This window comes from Phocoena sinus, chromosome 4 (genome assembly GCF_008692025.1).
Source record: "Phocoena sinus isolate mPhoSin1 chromosome 4, mPhoSin1.pri, whole genome shotgun sequence".
In the NCBI taxonomy this organism is placed as follows: domain Eukaryota; kingdom Metazoa; phylum Chordata; class Mammalia; order Artiodactyla; family Phocoenidae; genus Phocoena; species Phocoena sinus.
Genome location: NC_045766.1, coordinates 7,028,233 through 7,049,087, shown reverse-complemented (window position 1 = coordinate 7,049,087; position 20,855 = coordinate 7,028,233). Strand labels below are relative to the sequence as shown.

Here is a 20,855-nt window from a genome sequence, read left to right as displayed (position 1 = left end):
TTGTTGCCCTAAGTGGTAAACTTAGGTAACTAAGTATAAGGTCTATAGTATATATGATGGTCAAGCATGTCTCATATTTCTTAATCAGCATTAGCCTCAGTGGAATCTGAATATGAATTTATATTTCTATTTGGGTATGGACCATAAGTCTTTAATATGCAAAGGTGAATCTTTACCTCCAGTTTTATGTTTTCAGAAGGCAGCCCTATCTCAAATGCAAACGTCATTGGAAAAAGCATCTAATTCCCAGGCCCTATCTGAGTTATGTTCACTTGAACCTCTTGGCACTAGACAATTTCTTCTATAATTAAGCTATACTGTATCCATGAGGTTCGACTCCTTGCTTCTTCCCTTAGATAAAAACAAACCTGAATGGGTCTTTCAAGTGAAGTCTGTGATTTTCCAATATCTCTTGCTTCCCGTGTGACTATATTACAATTTTTTTCAAGATTATAGTGAAAAGAGAGTGATTTCCAAAGGAGGGACTTGGTTTAAATTTAGTCCCCATTTCAGTCTCAAATAAGATTGGGCTGCCTGGAAGCAATTTTCTTGAAAATGATTTACTGAATAGTAATAATTTTAAAAATCATATCTGACAGCCCAGATACTTAGCTCTTCAAGAGTAGCCTGTGTGTAGGTGTGCATCTGCTAGCACAGTCTTGTGTAATAAGAGAACATAATTAATTCTGCACCTTTCTGAGATAATTGTTCTTAGAAAATTGCATATTGAAGGACTCACATGGCATTTTACCATGTCAGCTTTCCCTGCCATCCCAGGCTCAACAAGTGTTTTGCTGGTTGTGTATTTTAAAATACTCTCCCTTAGGGAGCAAACCGCCTTCCTTGAAGTATCTTGTGGTGAACGGTTTTACTTACCCTACACTTTTATGGTGCTTAAGACAGTGTCAGGTATGCTGGGAAAAGCTCAGTAAGTAATGTCCTGGAAACTTTACCTGCATCCAGTGTATATTTTATGTTCTGAAACACTCATACAGGTGTTTTCCAGTGGATTCAGAAGTTGTGGCAAACATAATACCTTGAAGGAAGAGATCGTGTTTCAGTGTTCTCAGAGCCTAGTATTGTGTTCATGCTTGTGGCACTGAGTAAATGAAGATTGCTGTTGAATTTCTTGCATATGTTGACCCGTCCTACTTGCTCTGGCTGCAGCAAAGTGACCCTCATTTTCCTCTTCTCTTCTTAGTGGTTGCTGTGCTTACTGCTTCATTCCCTCTACTATATCAGTCTTGTCCCCACCTTTTGCCCCTTAAGAAAGATCTTAGGGAGGACTGGACTACGTTTACACTCCCCTCTACCCCTGAAGTTTTGTTTCTCCTGCTTGCGCCCCAGCCCCAGAGAGACGAAGGCTTTATAACTTCCAAACACTATAAAGCAAAAGAAAGAGGTTACCCTCACCCCTTCTCAAACGACAGACTGATTCTTTTTAAAATTTTTATTTTAGGACAGTTAGTGTGGGGCATTGGCAAAAGGGCCAGCCTGAGAAGCCTGGTAAACTTGGGGGCAATTTAGAAGGAGGATATCTACTGTAGGCAACAGAAATCCAACTCAGTTGTATACTCCCGTGTAACTTACCACCAGAAACGAGAAACAGAACAGGTTCATTCCCCCAGAAAGTTCCATCGTGCCTGTTCCCAGTCAATCTTCCAACCCCCACTATCTGATTTCTATCGACATAGATTCGTTTTGCCAGTATTTCGGTGTCATAAAAATGGAATCATTCAATATGTACCCTTTTGAAGCTGGCTTCTTTTGCTTAACCTAATGTTTTTGAGATATATCCATGTTGTTGAGTATATCAAAAGTTCTTTTTTATTGCTAAATATTCCATTATATTGATATATGATTTTCAAATCCATTCTCCTGTTGATGGATTCTGTATTGTTTCCAGTTTGGTATTCTTATGAATAAGGTTGCTTTAAACATTCTTATCTATGAACTTTTGTGGACATATACTTTCATTTTTCTTGAGTAAATACCTAGGAATGAAACTGCTGGATCCTAGAGAAGTAATTCATCAAGCTGTTCACTTAAGATGTGTGCATTTATTGTACGTTAATTATATCTTCAGAAACTATTGCAAATCAAAACAGAAGTGCAGTTTTAAAAACAAATTAAATTATTATTGGTTTAACTCACCTATTTAAGACACTAAATGAACAACAATTTGTATTTTTCATTTCAATAAAACTTATGAATCAGTGGCAAAAACAATAAATAAATAAAGTGATCTGAAAACTGAAACCAGAATGAAAATCAACCTAAACTCTAAAATGCAAACAAGGCAGCAGGACCACAGAAGCCAAGTGCTGTGGACTGAATGTTTGTGTCCCCCCCAAAGTTCATATGTTGAAACCTAACCCGGAATGTGATGGTATTAGGAGGTGGGGACTCTTGGGGGTGATTAAGTAATAAGGATGGAGCCCCCATGAATGGGATTTATGCCCTTATGAAATAGACCCTGAGAACTCCCTCAGTCCCCTGCCATGTGAGGACATGGTGAGAGGACACCCATGTATAAACCAGGAAGTGGGCCCTTGCCAGATACAGAATGTTCCAGTGCCTTGATCTTGGACTTCCCAGACTCCAGAACTGTGAGAAATAAATTTCTGTTGCTTTTGACTGAAAGAAAGAAAGAAAGAAAGAAGGAAATCCAACTCAAATAGAGAACTAAAAGCAGAGATTTATTATAAGGATTCCAAGTATCTTACATGATTAAATAAAATACACACACACACACACACACACACACACATATAACACACACAGACCCACATGCACACCTGGATCTCAGGAATTCTTATAATCAGGCTCTCAAGCTTCGTTTCTTATTCTATTTTCTCTCCATTTCTTCCTTTTCTTTTTCTCTCCATTCTTATTTAGTAGACTTGCCATCTTTCTTTCCTCATCCAAATAGCAGGAAATGGTGACAGATAGCAGCTTCTCAATTCCAGGGGGCAACAGATTAAGCTTAACTCTCTTAGTTGATTTTAGATTCCTATGGAATGACTGAGTGGGTTCAGCTTAAGTGCCCGCTCAGATTTTATCATTTTGTGTGTGTATGTGTGTGTGTGTGTGTGTGTGTGTGTGTGTGTGTGTGTGGTGAGGGGAGAGGGTCAAGGATGAGGAGAGATCACACTATGGTAGAAACCACAGTGGTTTCCATGACAACCTAGTGGGCTGAAGAGTTAAGAGACAAGATCCAGAAAAGGGGCGGGGGGTACTCAGAAGTAGTTGGACAAATGAAGCAAACCTAGTGATTGTGTGTGAATTGTGGGTCATCACGTCACTGTAAGTTGTACAGTCATAACTCAGCAACATTTTCTTAGAAACCAAATTCCATTTAAGTATATATTAAAGATAAAATCAAGAACACACAAAGATTTAAACATCTCTAAATGGTCTCATGTTTCATCTCCTCTGTATTCTCTTCTGTGTAGCCTTCTGTCAATCAAATAGCATGAAGCATATCCTGCAAAGAGCTCAGCCACATTTCCATGAAATCTGGGGATTTCAGCTTGTGTTTGCAAGTTGAACCGTGAACAGTTTGATTTTTAAGCTCCTTGGAGGGAGATGGGGGTTAGCTGGGTTGGGAAAGTCAGAGGATGAAAAGGCCACCTGCCATCCCATCAAGACAAAAAATGTCTTTCATTCTCTACCTCCCTGGTTACTGCTATCCTGCAGGGAACAGCAGATATTCAGCCTGAAATAAAAGGTATCAAATCTACATATGTACACACATGCACACCTCAACTTGTGTGCATTCCTTGAGAATGAAAAACTACCTAGGCTACATCCACCAGGAATTGTCAACACAGCCACACCTGGAGGGACCCAGGTCTCCATTCCACACTGCGTTCTCCATGGCTGTTTAAGTCTTAGGGGTCCACAGCTCGCCCTCTTCAAGGTCTGTAGGTTGGGATAACAGCCCTGCCCTCCTGACAAAGGCTCTGTGAAATAAAGACGATGTTGATGCTGCTGATGCTATCACGGCTCCTAGGAACCAAACTGTATGCGAAGCACTTTACAGACATTAACATTTTTATTCCCACAACAATCGTGGAGATAGCTTGTTACATTCATGTACTAGACAAGAAGACTAGTTAAGGATAAGATAGGTAAAAACCTGATCCAGCATCCCCCAGCAGGTAAGCAAGGGAAGTCAGGAACTACAATTTCAGTCCCAAACCACCTGACTCCAAAACGCAGCTGAAACTTAGTGTAAGTTTATCCATCAAAACAAAGTTAGAGGGCTTCCCTGGTGGCGCAGTGGTTGAGAGTCCGCCTGCCGATGCAGGGGACACGGGTTCGTGCCCCGGTCCGGGAAAATCCCATATGCCGCGGAGGGGCTGGGCCCGTGAGCCATAGCCGCTGAGCCTGCACGTCTGGAGCCCGTGCTCCACAACGGGAGAGGTCACAACAGTGAGAGGCCCGCGTACCGCAAGGTAGAAATTCTCGCTCTGTCCCTCAATCCTCTGAGCACTAAATGCCAGCTCTATCGTAGGCTAACGGAGCATTCACAGGAAATACGTTTCCATGGGAAAATGAGCTTCACATGCCAAATGTATAAGTAAAACATGAACCACAGAACTTTTTGATAATTCATCAGGCAGTAACACTTTGATTTGTGCCCTTTTTTCTGTAGGTTATACTTTAATGAGAAACTTTTTGAAAAATGAATCATAAGAATTCAACCAAGTTGTAAGTGGAGAACTCAGTTGTATACATGTAACTTCCTTGAGAGCAGGAACTACATTTTATTCATCTTTGTAATCCTTTTCCTCTCGAAATTGCCTGCATGAAGTACATGCTTGATTAATACTTATTGGAATTTAATTCATTCCTTCGTATAAATACATGTTTCCATATCCATGAAATAATAGAATGTTAGAACTGGAAGGGACCTAGTGTACCATCTGATAAAACTCAGTTTTTCTTTTGATGACAAGTGGCTTAAAGAGAGGGGGAGAAAGAAATTTACTCACATAACTAAAATTCCCATCTTATAGACCTAAATGAGTTAGAATATTCCCTCTGTACAAAGAGGACTTTCATTTTTGGATAAAATCTCCCATCAACCAAATGAAAACATGTGTTTCAAATAAGATTCCATCAAAAGATCAAAATATATCTCATCAGGTTTTAATTTCTCTTGTCAACGGAATATTTAGCAGCACATCTACTGACAGGGAAAAGATACTAATGTTTACTACGTAGGTATTATGAGCAAGGCAATTTGTTTACAATACCTTATTTTATTTAATTTGCCATCTTTGCATTGCCCCTGAGAGTTTGGATTTTGATTTCTGCTTTGGAGATGAAGGAACTGGGCATCCAAGTAGCATGCTGCCTGAGATTACAAAATCAATGAAAGAATCAAACAGTAGAGGAGCTTCCCTGGTGGCGCAGTGGTTAAGAGTCCGCCTGCCAATGCAGGGGACACGGGTTCGTGCCCCGGTCCAGGAAGATCCCACATGCCGCGGAACGGCTGGGCCCGTGAGCCATGGCCGCTGAGCCTGCGCGTCCGGAGCCTGTGCTCCGCAATGGGAGAGGCCACAACAGTAAGAGGGCTGAGTGCCGCAAAAAAAGAATCAAACAGTATAAAATCAAGTTAAACTCTGGTATTCTGAATCCCAGCCTAGGACATTTGTCCACTAAAGCGCTGTGCCACAAATCAGCACATAATTCTCCTAAAACGGGATGTTCTCCTTCAGGCATTTTGACTTACAGCAGAAGCTATACTGAGTTTCCAGAAAAACATTCATTTTAATCTTCTTAACCCTAATGCTATTACTTGTCATGTCTTATCAAAAACCCATTGTGCCTCAGTATTTTAAGAAAGATTTCTCATTAACAAGAAGACAAGTAAGACAGCAGAACAACTATAGTCCGGCCATTCGATTTCTGCTCTCCCCTAATGTTTGTGCTTTTGTTTGCTCATAAATCCATCCATTTATTAAATAACCTGCATTCATGGACTAGCTCTGGGAGAATTTCTTCCCATTCAAGTATGCTTTTCAGTCTGCTATGCATATCATTCTGCTTTATTCTTCCCCTGCTCCATGTTCAAGGGTAAACTTGTAAAATCTCTACTCCATCATCATTTCAAATGTACAAAGTAACATTTCAATTTCTTTCCAGACTCAGTTTCATCCTTGAAAGAAGTTGGAAGCCTTCTTATTAGTTGAATTTTTAAAAATCTTTGGTGTGTGAATATATCACATTTGCCAGCAAATAACACATACTCAGCACTTCCTGAAAGTACACACATACTTGCACACGTTCATATAATTATGCAGAGGGATTGAGAGTGTAAGTGAAAGAAGCAATATTTTAAATTTAGAGTTTTGTTCCCAATTCTCAATCAGCCTACAAATACTTTTCCTGTGGACAGGTTAGGACTTTTTAAAAACGTAACTTTACTCTGGGCTTTTTTTGTTGTTGTTGTTGTTCAAGAATTTGATCTCCTGGAACTTGTTAGAATAACCTTGAATATTTTACTGCAGTAACTATTTCACCGTTTGGGCTATGCCAGTCTGATCATGTTTCACAGCTCATCCTTGGGGCTGTGCGACATTTCTTCACACTAGCCCCACGGATACATCCCTGTAATCCCAAACCCAGATTCAACTGTTACAGTACAGAGTCAGTGGGTGGTCTGATTAAAGCTGTTGTAAATGAACTAAGTCAGTGGAAATTAACTTAAAATTAAAAGCAAATTACAAAATCCCATGGTAAACATCTTTACAGTACTTTTCTTGTGAAGTTCCCCAACAGGACGGAGACCGCAGAGAGGAAAGCATATGGCGGACACAGTCTGCTTACACATCAGGCAGAGCTGGAGGCCTCCGGTTTCCTCAGATTCAAGGCATCCATAAACACACCGTTTAAACCCAGCAATCTACAATGCCAGAAGAGCAGCAGCTTTGACTAGAGTTAACAGTAGCCAAATAGTTAGAAATATGAAGTAAACAAGGTGCCAAGTTACGGGGAAGATGGAAGTGCCTTGAAATCATGAACTGGAAGGCCAGCATGCAGTAATAATAACTCGATGTGGGTGGAGGGACACAGGGAGATGCATTTCTGTCAAATGAATTGGGACTTAAAGGATTTGGTTTCCATGTCACTGAGGAAAATGATGCAGGAAAATTCTGAGATGAACATCTGCAAGTTGCTAGGCTTTTGTGATGTGGTAATCCCACTTATATTTTCCACCCTGAAGATTAAGCAGAGCACATGGTGACCGATCTGTGTCACCGCATTTTGCCAGCATTCATAAATAGTCCCAAGTCTGACTAGTGCTAACGAAGTGTATTTATATTCTAGGTTATACAGTTTACATTTTTCCTTTGAGGCTATTAGTCACCCTTTTATCTTGATGGTACAGAGTGTTAGCATCATATATAAGAAAATACCAGAATTACCAAAACAGGCTTCTGTCAAAAAGAGTGGTGAATGGTAGGTAATAGACTCAGGACACATGCAAGTTGAGTGGCTTGGAGTAAAGTTGCTTTCCTTCAGTGCTTTCCTCCAGTCCCTCATCTCTGGCCTGGGTGATCTCGAAGAAACTGTATCAGTTGGGTCAGGCTAAATGCTGTAACAAACATCCCCAAGTCTCCGTGATCTGATACAGTACATAGAATAAGACCTACAGGGCATGTGTCATTCACATCACAATGTACAGGTGGTGGGCAGGTGGTGGCTTTTCCCAGGGCAACTCAGAGATCCAGGTTTCCTCTATTTGGTGGCACCATTATCCTTGAGGTCTCAGCATCCTCTGGAACTCAGAGTCCTCCACTGGAGACTTTGTACCTCAACAGCCAACCAGCTGAGAGAGAGAGGATGCAGAGGCTTTGTTTGCACCACTCAGGGGCCGGACCTAGATCTCTGCTCACATGCCACTGGCACAGCCAGTCATATGGGTCTACCTAAGTGCAAGCAGTCTGGGAAACCTCATCAAGCTGTGCGTCTACAAGGTTGCAACTAGTGAACAACCAAGGCGTCCAAGCCACAGGCCCTTCTAGCGTTATTTTTCCATTATTTTTTAATTCCAGTTTAAGAAAGCTTTCAAACACTGAGAAAGGTATGTAACCAAACTAAACTGTGCTTTTGCGCTGTGTGTGTTTTATTTTACTACAGTGTTTTTATTTTGCCTTTAAATCAGAATTTGTTCTTCAGAAAAGACAGAATTGGCACACGTGACATCGCTTAGTAGTTTGAGGAAAATATGAGGAGTGGAAAATGAAGGCAGCTTGCTGGATATATGAGTGTGCCATCATTTTAAGGAAGCCTGGCATGTAAGACTATGAATCTACCAAATTCATCGATAAATCAGAGGGTATTCATAACTGTTGACTGAAAAACAAATGCACAACGTGAGAGTTGTGAGTTAAGTTTTATTGGGGGCAAAATGAGGCCTATAGCCCAGGAGACAGCATTTCAGATAGCTCTGAGAAACTGCTCCAGAGAGGTAGGGGGGAAGGTCAGTATAGATGTGATTCTGGTGAAGGGGGAGTACATGCAATCAAGCACGTATTTTTTGCAGAAAGTTTCTCTTAGTCTCATGAAGGTTACTGCTACTCACGAGGAGTGGACATCACCATGAAGGATTTTAGTGCTTTTCTAGGTACGAGGAGATGCAAGAATTGGGCTCATAAAATTGTCTTCCGAAAATATCTAACTATCTGGAAGACCTGCTCTACCAGTTTTTCCCAGAGCACCGAGTGCCTCCTTCCCAATCTCCACCCTGGTCTCCTTTCAGGGGGTGTTGAAGGTCAGCAGCTGCAGTGGCTCATGATTTGATCCTTGTAGCGGTAGATGGCAAGTGCCAATTTATAGGTGACATACCTTAAAATATTTCTTCGATTCTTCTAAATAAGTTACCACAAGGTCACTTTAATGGGACGTCCCCAAGTAAAAGTCCATGTTCGTTTAGAAATTCTGAGTGAATTAACAGAAAGGGAAGAGTGAGAGGAGGAACAGAGTCTCAACAACAATAATTTAGGGCCACTGCCGAGCAGAAGTTACACCTCCTGAAGATCTAATGGAAATTTATGGGGAAAATAGGACTCCCTCTGTGAGACTCCAAATGACCTTATTTTGGAAGCATGTTTATTCCCTAAAGGTGGTGTGCCTTCACAGTCCAACTAAGGCCAGAATTGTTCCTTCAAAGAACCAACATGTCCAATTTCTTGCAACCCCCAAAGAAACAACCTGACAAGCACAGTTTGACGCGGGAGATGGGAAACCTGAAGGGGCAGAATTGGCTTGCACAAATTTGTGTAAATAGCTATGAAAGCCTCATCCTTCCCGTAGACTCACTTGTGCATATTCTGCAATCATAGAAATAATTGTCTTAAAACTTGGGGGAGGGAATTCCCTGGTGGTCCAGTGGTTAGGACTCCGTGCTTTCACTCCCGTGGGCCTGGGTTCAACCCCTGGTCGGGGAACTAAGATCCTGCAAGCCACACAGCCAGAAAAAAAAAAGAAAAAGAAAACTTAGGGGAAAAAGTTTGTTCTGAAGAGTATTCTATGTATACGTTTTCTGTGTGTAACAAAAAGAATGATGTCTTTGTACGAATCTATAAGTAACAGATAGTTCTGTGAATTCAGAAAGACCCCACTATAAGAAGTTCTGCCCATTCTAAATGGATCTGCCTTACTCACTGTTCACATTTTTATGAAGAGGAGTTCCTCAATGGATATCACTGTGCTTTTCCCCCAAATTTGAAATGGCCACTTTGTGACTAGGTTGCCATGTGATAACTCTTAAAGCTGGTCCACATAATATAATTTCAAGAAAGAGCTCCTTGCCTCCCCTTTCCCCATGAAACTCTCCCCTAAATTCCTCACTGTTTATATTTTTATAGAACTTTTAAAAAGATTTATTTATTTGGCTGCATCGGGTCTTAGTTGTGGCACGTGAGATCATCATTGCCACATGCAGGATCTTGGTTGCGGCATGCATGTGGGATCTAGTTCCCTGACCAGGGATAGAATCCAGGCCCCCTGCATTGGGAGTGTGGAGTCTTAACCGCTGTGCCATCAGGGAAGTCCCCTCACTGATTATCTTTAAAGCTTGAGGAAAAATCTATCCTCTGATGAAAGCTCAGTCTCAAAATATAAGTTTTCACAAGAAAAGAAATAGAAAAATACCCACTACTGTATAACTGGAGAGTCATTTCCCCCCCAGGAAGCATGTTCTGGGTGAGAATTTTATTAGAAAAGAGACCCAGAGAAAGGAACAACATATTTAAACAACATGGTCAGGCATTTTTTTATCAATGACAATTTTTGATCTGGGAACTTCCTAGAGCACCACTGGGGGATCAAAATGGCAAACCAGACGCATCTCTTCCTAAATTTCAGTGGCTTGGAAGTCCATTGTGAATTCTCACGAAGACTTGTTTTTAGTCTATATGTAATTAGTCAATATACCTTCCTTACTTTGCTCCACACATCACCTTTGTACAACAAAACCCTAACTTTATTTTTTTAATTAATTTTTATTGGAGGATAGTTGATTTACAATGTTGTGTTAGTTTCTGCTGCACAGCAAAGTGAATCAGTTATACATATACATATCTCCACTCTTTTTTAGATTCTTTTCCCATATAGGTCATTACAGGGTATTGAGTAGAGTTCCCTGTGCTATACAGTAGGCCCTTATTAGTTATCTATTTTATATATAGTAGTGTATATGTGTCAATCCCAATCTCCCAATTTATCCCTCCACCACCTTTCCCCTTTGGTAACCATAAGTTTGTTTTCTACACCTATGACTCTTATTTCTGTTTTGTAAATAAATTCATTTTTACCATTTTTTTTAGATTCCCCATATAAGCGATATCATACAATGTTTGTCTTTCTCTGTCTAACTTGCTTCACTCAGTATGACAATCTCTAGGTCCATCCATGTCGCTGCAAATGGCATTATTTCATTCTTTTTTATGGCTGAGTAATATTCCATTGTGTATATATACCACATCTTCTTTATCTATTCATCCGTCAATGGACATTTAGGTTGCTTCCATGTCCTGGCTATTGTAAATAGTGCTGCAAGGAACACTGGGGTGCATGTATTTTTTCGAATCATTATTTTCTCTGGATATATGCCCAGGAGTGGTATTGCTGGATCATATGATAGCTCTAGTTTTAGTTTTTTAAGGAACATCCAAACTCTTCTCCATAGTGACTGCACCAATTTACATTCCCACCAAGAGTGCAGGAGGAAAACCCTAACTTTAGAATCTTAGCCTCACATCTACTAACTGTGAGACTTTCTTCCTCACCTAGAAATTGTTGAGTGTTTGTTAAAGGTGTGAATGCTGTGATGAACAATATTCGTCTTGCTGAAGTTTCCAAGATTTCTTTCATTAGAAAATGAATGCCAAAAAAATGTATGCATTTGGTCGTGTAGAAGCTGCCTATGGCCTCACTATCATGGTCCTCTGTAGACCTCTTCTTATTTTCTGAAGCTGAGTGAGCTTGCCCAAGGCACTATGGTTCAAGTACACAAAGTAGTTCATTTCAGTTTGCTGGTTCAAACACTGTCTTCTACAGACAGGGCTGTTCAACTTTTCTGTTACAGTATATAGTTGACAATGGTCTTCTTAGGCAGCAAATCAAGCATTTCGCATTAAGTTTAGAAGTGCCATCGGGAACTGTGACGCAAAACCTTCTCGCTCCAAATTCAGCATCTTTGTTCACCAACCTGGTTTGGAACCAGATTACTTAGCGTGTATCCAGAAAATCTTATGAAACCAGCTATTGTGTTTCCTTACAATTACATAGTAGCGGGTTTTGCAGGCGAACCAGGAGCCATTGTACCCTAATCAGAAGCTGGTCACTGGGGGGCCTCCACATAATGAGTTTAAACTGTGTAAATTCTTCTAGCACTGATTACCCTGCTGAACTCCCAAATCACTGATTTGGTGCATAGCTCCTTAAGCCTGACATCTTTAAAAGTGTGTGTCATTGCTGAGAGATTTCTAGTTAGTTTTCTTCACACAATAGTGTGTATTTCCTTCCCTTTTCTTCCTAGGATAATATGAACTACGTATTCGTAAATAACTCTCTCCCTCAAAATCATCCCATGTTTCCAAGTTTTTACACAAATATTAAGGGACTCCTTTGGGTTTTCTTTTAATTCCAAAGTCTTGTAATTCATACATTTGAATTCAAAGAAAGGAAGTTAAAATTGTGTTTAGAAGGGCTGTCATCCCATGCCGCAAAAACATACATACTTTTCTTTGCACAGTAGTGGGTGGAATACTTTATAAAAAGTAATAGCTTGACATTCTATTCGTTTCTCTCTCAACCCAATTATCTGCTTCACTTGAGTAAAATGATGCATTTTCAAATTTTCCACAGGTATGAATATAGTCAATAAGACATTGACAATATATACAATTTGGGGGAAACTTGTGTTTAAGAAGTTTAATGGCCTCCTTGTTAAGAAGTGCTATACAAGTGTGTATATTATATATATTTATATATATATATATATATGTTTTTAAGTTGGACAAACCCATCTGTGTGAATGTTTAGCTCTGCGTCACCTAGCTAATAATGCCCTATTCCTCACCAGCTCAATTCAAAGAAAAGTTTTCTTCATAACCAATGTATCAATAATAATACAATTACCACTTATTAACAGGAATTAGCTTTATGCCAGACACTGGACCAAATACTTTCCAAATGCAACAATGTGAGGACTTTTTTCACCATAAACTCTAGGTGAGAATTCCTTGTGGATTATTAAGTTGAAGTGATAAGAGATGCACACTTCCCAGCAGGTTCCAAATGCCTTCTTTCCCTGGAGAAACAAGACAGACCTGGAAAGCATGGCACCACCTAGCGGCCACCTCTGGCAGGAATGCTGGACACGATGGCCAGAGGGAAGCAGAAGAGAACAGAAGGGACCCAGGGGGAGAGTTTCAGTGAGAGAATTTGGAGAGGCACCATTGTTATCACTAATGGAATAGAAAAGGAGGGGTCATTTTACAAAAGTCTTCCTGTGGTTTATCACTATATTGCCTCTAAGGTTCTTGAAAGATATGGACCAAAAGATTAGAATTATTTTTTAATTACTTTTGGTTGCTGTACTACATTTCTCTTAATGTGACATTACATCAGATGTGGCCAGTCTGGTTTCCAAAATTGGTTCAGTTTACAGGTACGTATTTCATTTAATCCTTACAAGTGTAGTTATTAGCATCATTTTTGAGAGAAAGAGTGAGACATAAAATTCAGTTGTGTTAAGCCATTAAAATTTAGCACATTATTTGTTACCTAAGCATTACTTATTCTATTACAAGTAATATGCTTCCCAAGGTTACATAGCTAATAAGTGACAAGACTAGGGCAATTCCAGCTCTTAACCCCCCTGCTATACTACCTCCTAAATGGATCCCATTCCCCCCACACAGACCTTTCATCAGTGAAGAGTTTTTGTGCTGCTTCCTACACTGTAGGAGCTGATTCTCTAGCTCCGGACATCAGTAAGCACTAAATTCAAGACTCACTTACTTGACATATTTCCCACACCAGGAGCAATAGTAATTACCCAGGGGAAGAGAATTCTTCAAGTCTTAATAGTTTGTCTTGACCTCAAGGCCCCATGTGAAATTGGGAAATGTCAAAATCATTAGTCTTTTCATTAAAATCTCATTTCTGTTTCTAAATTACAGAACAAGCAAAGAAAACATAATAGAAACTGTATTACCCACTTAGGGATTCAGACCAGCCTCTAAAATCTCTTCTTTAGATTAGGTGGTGGTGACCTCTCAGACACGTTAAGTTGAAGATGAATGCTCCCTATTCAAAGCCTATCCTTTCTCCAGAGGTTTCTAATTCCTCCCATCTGCCACCTGCCATGGGTGTCATTCACTGCTTGTTGGCACCTCCGCTTGAGTCTGCAAGAGAAAGAAGCAGATGAGGAAATTAGACCTGCAGATTTGACAATTATTTATGATTTTTGTAAGAGTGGACATTTTAACTATGAGAATTATGGGGTTATTTGCAAGTACCCTTCATTCATATTCTCTTTATCCCAAACAACCACCAGTGCTGGTAATATTGCTGTCCCGTGAACAAGATAAAATCCGTGATAATCCCTGTTTCTGAACGGGGACGCACGCTCCTTCAATCTACTCTGTGACTTAATCAGTGTGGCCTTATTAACAAGGCAGAGAATGTCATGAATCAGTCGGAGAGAAGAACCTTGTAATTCACATCTCATCTCCCGATTGAGCAATCAGCTGCAGATAACATTCTCACCAGGGCACTTTCGTGCCTTATGAGATTCCATAGTTGAGAGGTCATTTGCAGACCACACAGGGGCTTATAAATCCTACCTGTGGGCCAAGTAGACAATGGAAATAGATTTCCTACCTTCCTTGGGCCACTGGCCCCCTGGGTTACTGTTAGGAGTCCTGGGTCTTTGTGGTGGGTTCCACTCACCTTTGCTTCCTTCCTGCCTCACAGTGGTCAATTTCTTAGCGGTTCGGCCTCTTGAAAAGAGCTTGAGAGTAAGGAGAAGTTGTTGGTAATGCCTCATCGCTGCTGAGAAACCACTCACGTTCCTTCTAGAGGTGGCCTTTTAGCCTCCCGTGAAAGGCGGGGCCTCACACCCCGCCATCTCTCAGAACGCAGAGGGATTTTAATGGGTGGAGGGAATAGATAAAAGAAATCAAAGAACTCCCTTCCCAACTAAAAGAATTCATAAAAATTCTAATATCAGGGAAGATTAAGCTGGGACGAAGTGAGAGAGTGGCATGGACATATATACACTACCAAACGTGAAACAGGTAGCTAGTGGGAAACAGCCGCATAGCACAGGGAGATCAGCTCGGTGCTTTGTGACCACCTAGTGGGGTGGGATAGGGAGAGTGGGAGGGAGGGAGATGCAAGAGGGAAGAGATATGGGGATATATGTATACGTATAGCTGATTCACTGTGTTATAAAGCAGAAACTAACCATTGTAAAGCAATTATACCCCAATAAAAATATTAAAGAAAAATTCTAATATCAGGATAATTTACTATAGGGAAATTTAAGGGGAAAAATGAGTTGAATGGGCAAGATCAGGTATGAGCCTATGAAAGCTCCTATAAAACGGTCTTCATTCAATAAAAGAGACAACATTCAAGAACGCAATGGCACGTGTCACATCTAAAATGACTATTCATTTTAGTATATTTGATTTCCATTTGCAATTCAAGCTCAATAGTAAAACTTGGGACCTTCTTTACACAGTTAAAAAAATTGTGGATTTGTTTTGCTTTTTTTGGCAGCAAATTATATGGGGACTAAGAGACCATTTTTCCTCTCTGGTCCTCGATGCCAGTGAGCAGTATTTTTCCAATTTAAGAGCCCTGCCTCACGAACTTATGGCTACCAGGGTAGAAGGGAGGGGGGGATAGTTAGGGATTATGGGATTGACCTGTAACAGTGCTGTATTTAAAATAGATAACCAACAAGGACCTACTGTATAGTACAGGGAACTCTGCTCAATATTATGTAACAACCTAAATAGGAAAAGAATTTGAAAAAGAATAGATATATGTATATGTATAACTGAATCACTTGCTGTACACCTGAAACTAACACCACATTGTTAATCACCTATAATACAATATAAGATTAAAAGTTTTCAAAAAAAAAAGAAATAGTAGGGTATAACATGTTATCGAGAGATGTAAAGTCTCAGCCAAAAGCAATACAATTAAGAACATTAAACCTAAAAAACAAACAAAAAAAAGTCCTCTCTCTCAAGTTCCCACTGGACTCACAGAGTGATAGAGTAATGTAGGTGGTTAGGATGGGGGAAAAGGAGAAGAACAGTTACACAAAAACTTTTAAAACCAATGCACCAAAGCTGAGAATGTCTCTTTCCCAGTCTTCAAGGTTATGACGCCTTACTTCTGGTCATAACTTTGTGCCAGGCGGTGTCCTCAGCCCTTCTGCCCGCACTGGGCTTCTTCCATCCTGAGGGAATGAAGGGCACAATCCCAAGATGTGAACGGGTTGACCCTTACCCTTTTGATCTCTCTCAAAACTTTATTGCAGTGACCTCATTTCCTGCTCTTGTGTCCGACTTACTTCCCTTTTATCTTCCCAACCTCTATGACTTCAGTCTTTCTTTTTTTCCTAATTATTCCCATTAGAGATCACCAACAGTTCTTCTTATTATCTAAAAGGTATAAAAACTCCGTGTAGGAGGGATTCAAAATGGGAAAGCTGCCTTCCTTAAAACTTTCAAAACCGTTGAGTCTTCTAGTGGCTGGAACAATAAATATTTTCTATCCAAAGGCTGTATCCATGTTTCTCCCCGCTGGGGAAGGAATGCCTAGAATTCATCCGATTTCATGAAAGATCTGTGACTCAGATAAGGTTTACGAGGTGTTTGGGTAACTTAGCCTCATGAGTTTGGGGGGTCGGATTTGTGACAACCATCAAACCAGATTAAATGTCATAGTATGTCAGGCATTTTTTCTTTCAGCCCAAGAAACAGCATTAACCATTGGAAGAGGTATCTGAGAAAACTGATGATTCTACGGAAGGTACACTGAGAGTCAGGAGGCACGGCTTCTGGGGAAAAAGTTTTGCCACTAACTTGTTGCATGAATTGGGCAAGTCATCTCATCTTCCTGGGCCACTGTTTCCACATCTCTAGTTAGGGAGTTGGACTAACTCAGTGGTTTCAAACCTGACCTGGAGACCTGAGACCCACACCCATCACCAACTGAAAGAGATTCATTGGAACTGGTACTCTGTAACCTGATTTTTTAAAGGAACCCTTCTCAAAGCATCCTATTGTCTGCCAGGTGTACAAACCATTGTAGCAGAGACTCTTTAGGGTCACTTCTAGCTTGAAAATACTGGGTTTCCATTAAACTAATATTCTCTACACTTGGCAGAATCTGGATTAGCATGAAGTGTCAGTCAACAGAATGCATCTATCAGAGTATTCTTTTTAAAATACACGTGATATAATGGACTTCCTCAGAACATAGGCACTGAAAATGCTTGCCTACAAATGTGGCTAAGCAGAAAATGTTTTATATTTTATCAGTCTTCTTGACTCAGTATTTAAGTTCTATAATGTCTAATACTAAAGGCACCTGGAAAATTACTGACTGATGGTGGTGTAAAAGTTGTGAATATCAAGTAAAAACCTGTGGTTTTGAAGAGGAATGGCAGAGGGGTGTTTCGCTTCAGAGATGAAAAGAGTAATTTCATTCTATCTTAACAGCATGCACCAACCTTTTCAGAACAGCTAGGGTTTCTGGGTTGCATCAGAAAAGAAAACATCACTAAGTTTGTTATTCTCCTGTAAGAGGGGGAAAATATCTTAATACGTATATTTATAAATGTTAAGGAAACAACATGAAAGCCGAAAATTTATTTCACTAACATACATAAGTTCACAACAATGAACACAGAAAATAGCAGTATATACAGAATTCAACTACTTACAATACATTACAATAGATAACAGGGCATTTCATAAACAATTCAGTACTGGATTGAAATCTTTCCAAGGATGGTTAATTCTATTTAGCAGAACTATAACAAATCCATTCCTATCAGGGTGAGAGAGGGCTTTCACTGTTGCTGTTGAGTACTTTAAAAATATTTGCCTCTTATAAGTGAAAGGAGCCACAGCAACTGCTAAGTGAACTTATTCCATGTATGCTGAGTGTTATTAAATCTGAGTTTTCTGTGATTTAAAAAAATTTTTTTAATAAAATAAAACACATGTGATTAATACCATATGTGAATTAAATGATTTATTCAGAGAGCCTATCACAGTAGTGCTGGCTACATCATGGACACTTACCTCATAGGATTTGTAATGAAAATTACTGGATGTCATGGCTGGGGAGCGTTTACCAGGGTGCTGATCTCAGTGAATACTTCGTGAATTGACAGCTGATAGGATGATAATAACAATGCCGTTGGTTATAAGATCTCACTACTCAAAGTGTACCCCACGGGCCAGCAAGGTCCATATTACCTGGGAAGTCATTGGAATGCGGAGTCTCAGGCTCCACCCAGACCTCCTGAGTCAGAACCTGCAAGTTTGAGAAGCACTGATACAGAAAAACATTCTTGGAGTTCAGCAACTCGACAGAACTCATATTAGTAGTAAACCATGGGGGTTGGGAGTCATACCCAAATCAGCAAGTGCTAAGGCCAGTGCCTTTCTCTTATCCCTTAGACAGCATCTCTGACCTGGAGATGTTCAGGCTTCCTGAATCCCAGGGCTATTCTTTCTTTCATCCAAGCTGTAACTGAAAAGCTTTTCAAAAACCCATTTTTTATGTCTACCACAGTAGCAATGACATTGTAATTTTGTTTTATTTTCCACATTTTTAATTATTCAGCTGTTTTACTTGTCACCATTTAGGGAATTATTGCAAAACGTATGTCTTCAGTGCTACTGATCAATGCATATTTAGGCAACTAAACAGATGTAGAATGGGTTGACTGCTTTGATAAAATTAAACATTGATGAAAGGTATATTTGCACAGCAATAATGATGCTGGCATTTGTATAAATAATAGCAGATCTATTTCCCTAATCATCTAGAAAAAAAAACAGTCGGGGCGGGGGGTTGACAGAATTACCAAATATGTCTCACTTACTAGGCAGGTCATTTTCAAGTGCAAGGTTTTTTTTTTATGGGAATAAAATTATGTTAATTTATAACATCTATTACCACTTTAAAATGAGAGGAGTATATTTGAGCAAAAAACAATGTGGATGAGACCTGAAGCATATTTCCCGGGTATGTTATAATTTCCAGAGCTTGTTTGTACGTCCTGGAAGGTGCATGTTTTTTAAGGTACTCCACAGTACCATAGTTTGATTTTATGCAAGATGTGTTTTGAACTTAAGTGATTCTATGTTACACATTTGTTTTTCACATTTTACCATCTCTGAAATTGGGATCAGTCTTCTAACTGATGGCATGTCACAATTTGATTGACAGAATTTTTTTTCTTTTTTACAATCAGTTGGATCTTAAAATCACTTAAATTGAAAATTAGTATCCGCAGTGAACTTAATCCTAGTCCACAGGGAACATCATAGCGAGTAAAACAAATGAGACAGAGAGGGTTCATCACCGCCACCCGTATCCAAAGAAAAAGGGGAGGTGGATAAATAGAAAGAAATGAGATTAAATAAGAAACGCCTCCACGATTTCTTTTTTTCACAGAGCCGGAGAGAAAAATCATGGAAGATAAGATAATTTAGCAAAAGGGCAAGAAAGAGGAATAAGGGAGATGGAAAACAAAAAGAGAGTAAATAAAGCATCAAGATGGAAAATGTATCCAATGAGTGTACTATTTTGACCCCTATTTCCTGGGTGTGGTGTCCTGTACTAGACAGTCAATTTGCTGCTCCCTTTTCTTTATTACACACTCTTGTCAGTAGAGCTCCTAGAGGGTGAGGTGTGGGAGATGCTCCCAGCATCTCTCAGGAGGTATTTCCTCTACTCTGGCCCATGCAGGTGGCCCATCTCCCCCCCCACAGCCTCTGAACTATCATCTCTTTCCCTGCCTCCATTTCACTCAGTCCCAAACCACCGAGAAGGTGTAAATGATTGTTACAACTTTGTTTGTTTGTTCTTTCAGGTGATATCAAGATTATCGAACAAATCTACGGTCTCACAGGTATGGCTTTTCGCCAAAGAGCAAAATATTTATCTAAAATTTGTGGGATTTCCAACAAATCTGTCTCCCCCTCGAGGATGTAATGTATTCATTTTGACTTCCCCTAAAGCACTTGAAAGAGACGTGGCAATGACTTTCATGAGTTTGGGAATAGAGAAAGATTGAAACTCATATATCTATTTAAGGATCTTAGAGCTATTGTTAAAACATAGTTTGTCACCAAAACCTGCCCAGAGTAACGAAGTCCTGGGGTATTGATCTTAGAAGAATTGAGCTTTTAAGTCAGTCCCAACTTTTAAGAACCCTCCAATTTCACAGAAAACTTTCCCCCAAAACAGTAACTTGTCCAATTTATTACCTAGACCTTTATTACCAATAATCCCATGACAGAAACCCTGTAAACAGCTCGTTTTCTTGCTCTGTACCCTCTTGAAGCAGAACCCCCCAACTTTCACACACATGCATACACACACAGATACACATGCATACAGAGGTGCCCAAATAAATCCAATTACACAGCACGTTACAAAGACATTGATAATGGACCGAAGATGGTTGGGGGTGGAAAGCAAACAGAGTTGCTATTGAGAAACATTTTTAAAGCTCTTAAAACATCTCAGTGCTATCAACCAAGTTCCTCCCTGCCACTAGTTGTCTTTTCTCTCTCATCTCTGCAAAATCCCTCTTCAGGAACTAGCAAAACTCTCGTTACATTTAAACTCTTCTCAACAAGCATCCTTTCCTCATTACCACTTTTCCGCCAGACCTTTCCTATATTCTTTCTCATGAAGATAAATTTAGCCTCCTTTTGGATTTTCCCATCTGAATTCCTCACCCCACCATAGCACTCTGAAAATGAACATCCCTTCCAAGAATACACCATCCTTAACTTTCAAAAACAAAATCTGTATAATTAAGGCTGAAGTTCACTTGCAGTATCAAAACTACCAGTATAACAGGGGTTTCAATACAATAGATATTTATTTCTCTCTCATGGACAAGGCTGGAGGTGAGCAGTATAACAGTGTCAGTAGGCCTGGAGATTTCCTTTTTCTGCTTCATGATCCTCAACATATGCCTTCCTTCTCCTCATTCTCTCAGATGGCTGCTGGAGATCCATTCATTTCATCAGTGTTCCAGACTAGAAACTAAA

At 39.9% G+C, this 20,855-nt stretch overlaps 1 protein-coding gene across 1 annotated transcript in view; it reads left to right on the top strand.

Annotated features, from left to right (window-relative positions):
• Positions 1–20,855, top strand: part of KCNH8 (potassium voltage-gated channel subfamily H member 8) — a 401,601-nt gene that overhangs the window by 341,080 nt on the left and 39,666 nt on the right. Inside the window, exon 12 of the mRNA XM_032630495.1 lies at positions 19,664–19,702. Within this exon, the coding sequence (XP_032486386.1) occupies positions 19,664–19,702 (39 nt within the window). The remainder of the gene's footprint in view (positions 1–19,663; positions 19,703–20,855) is intronic.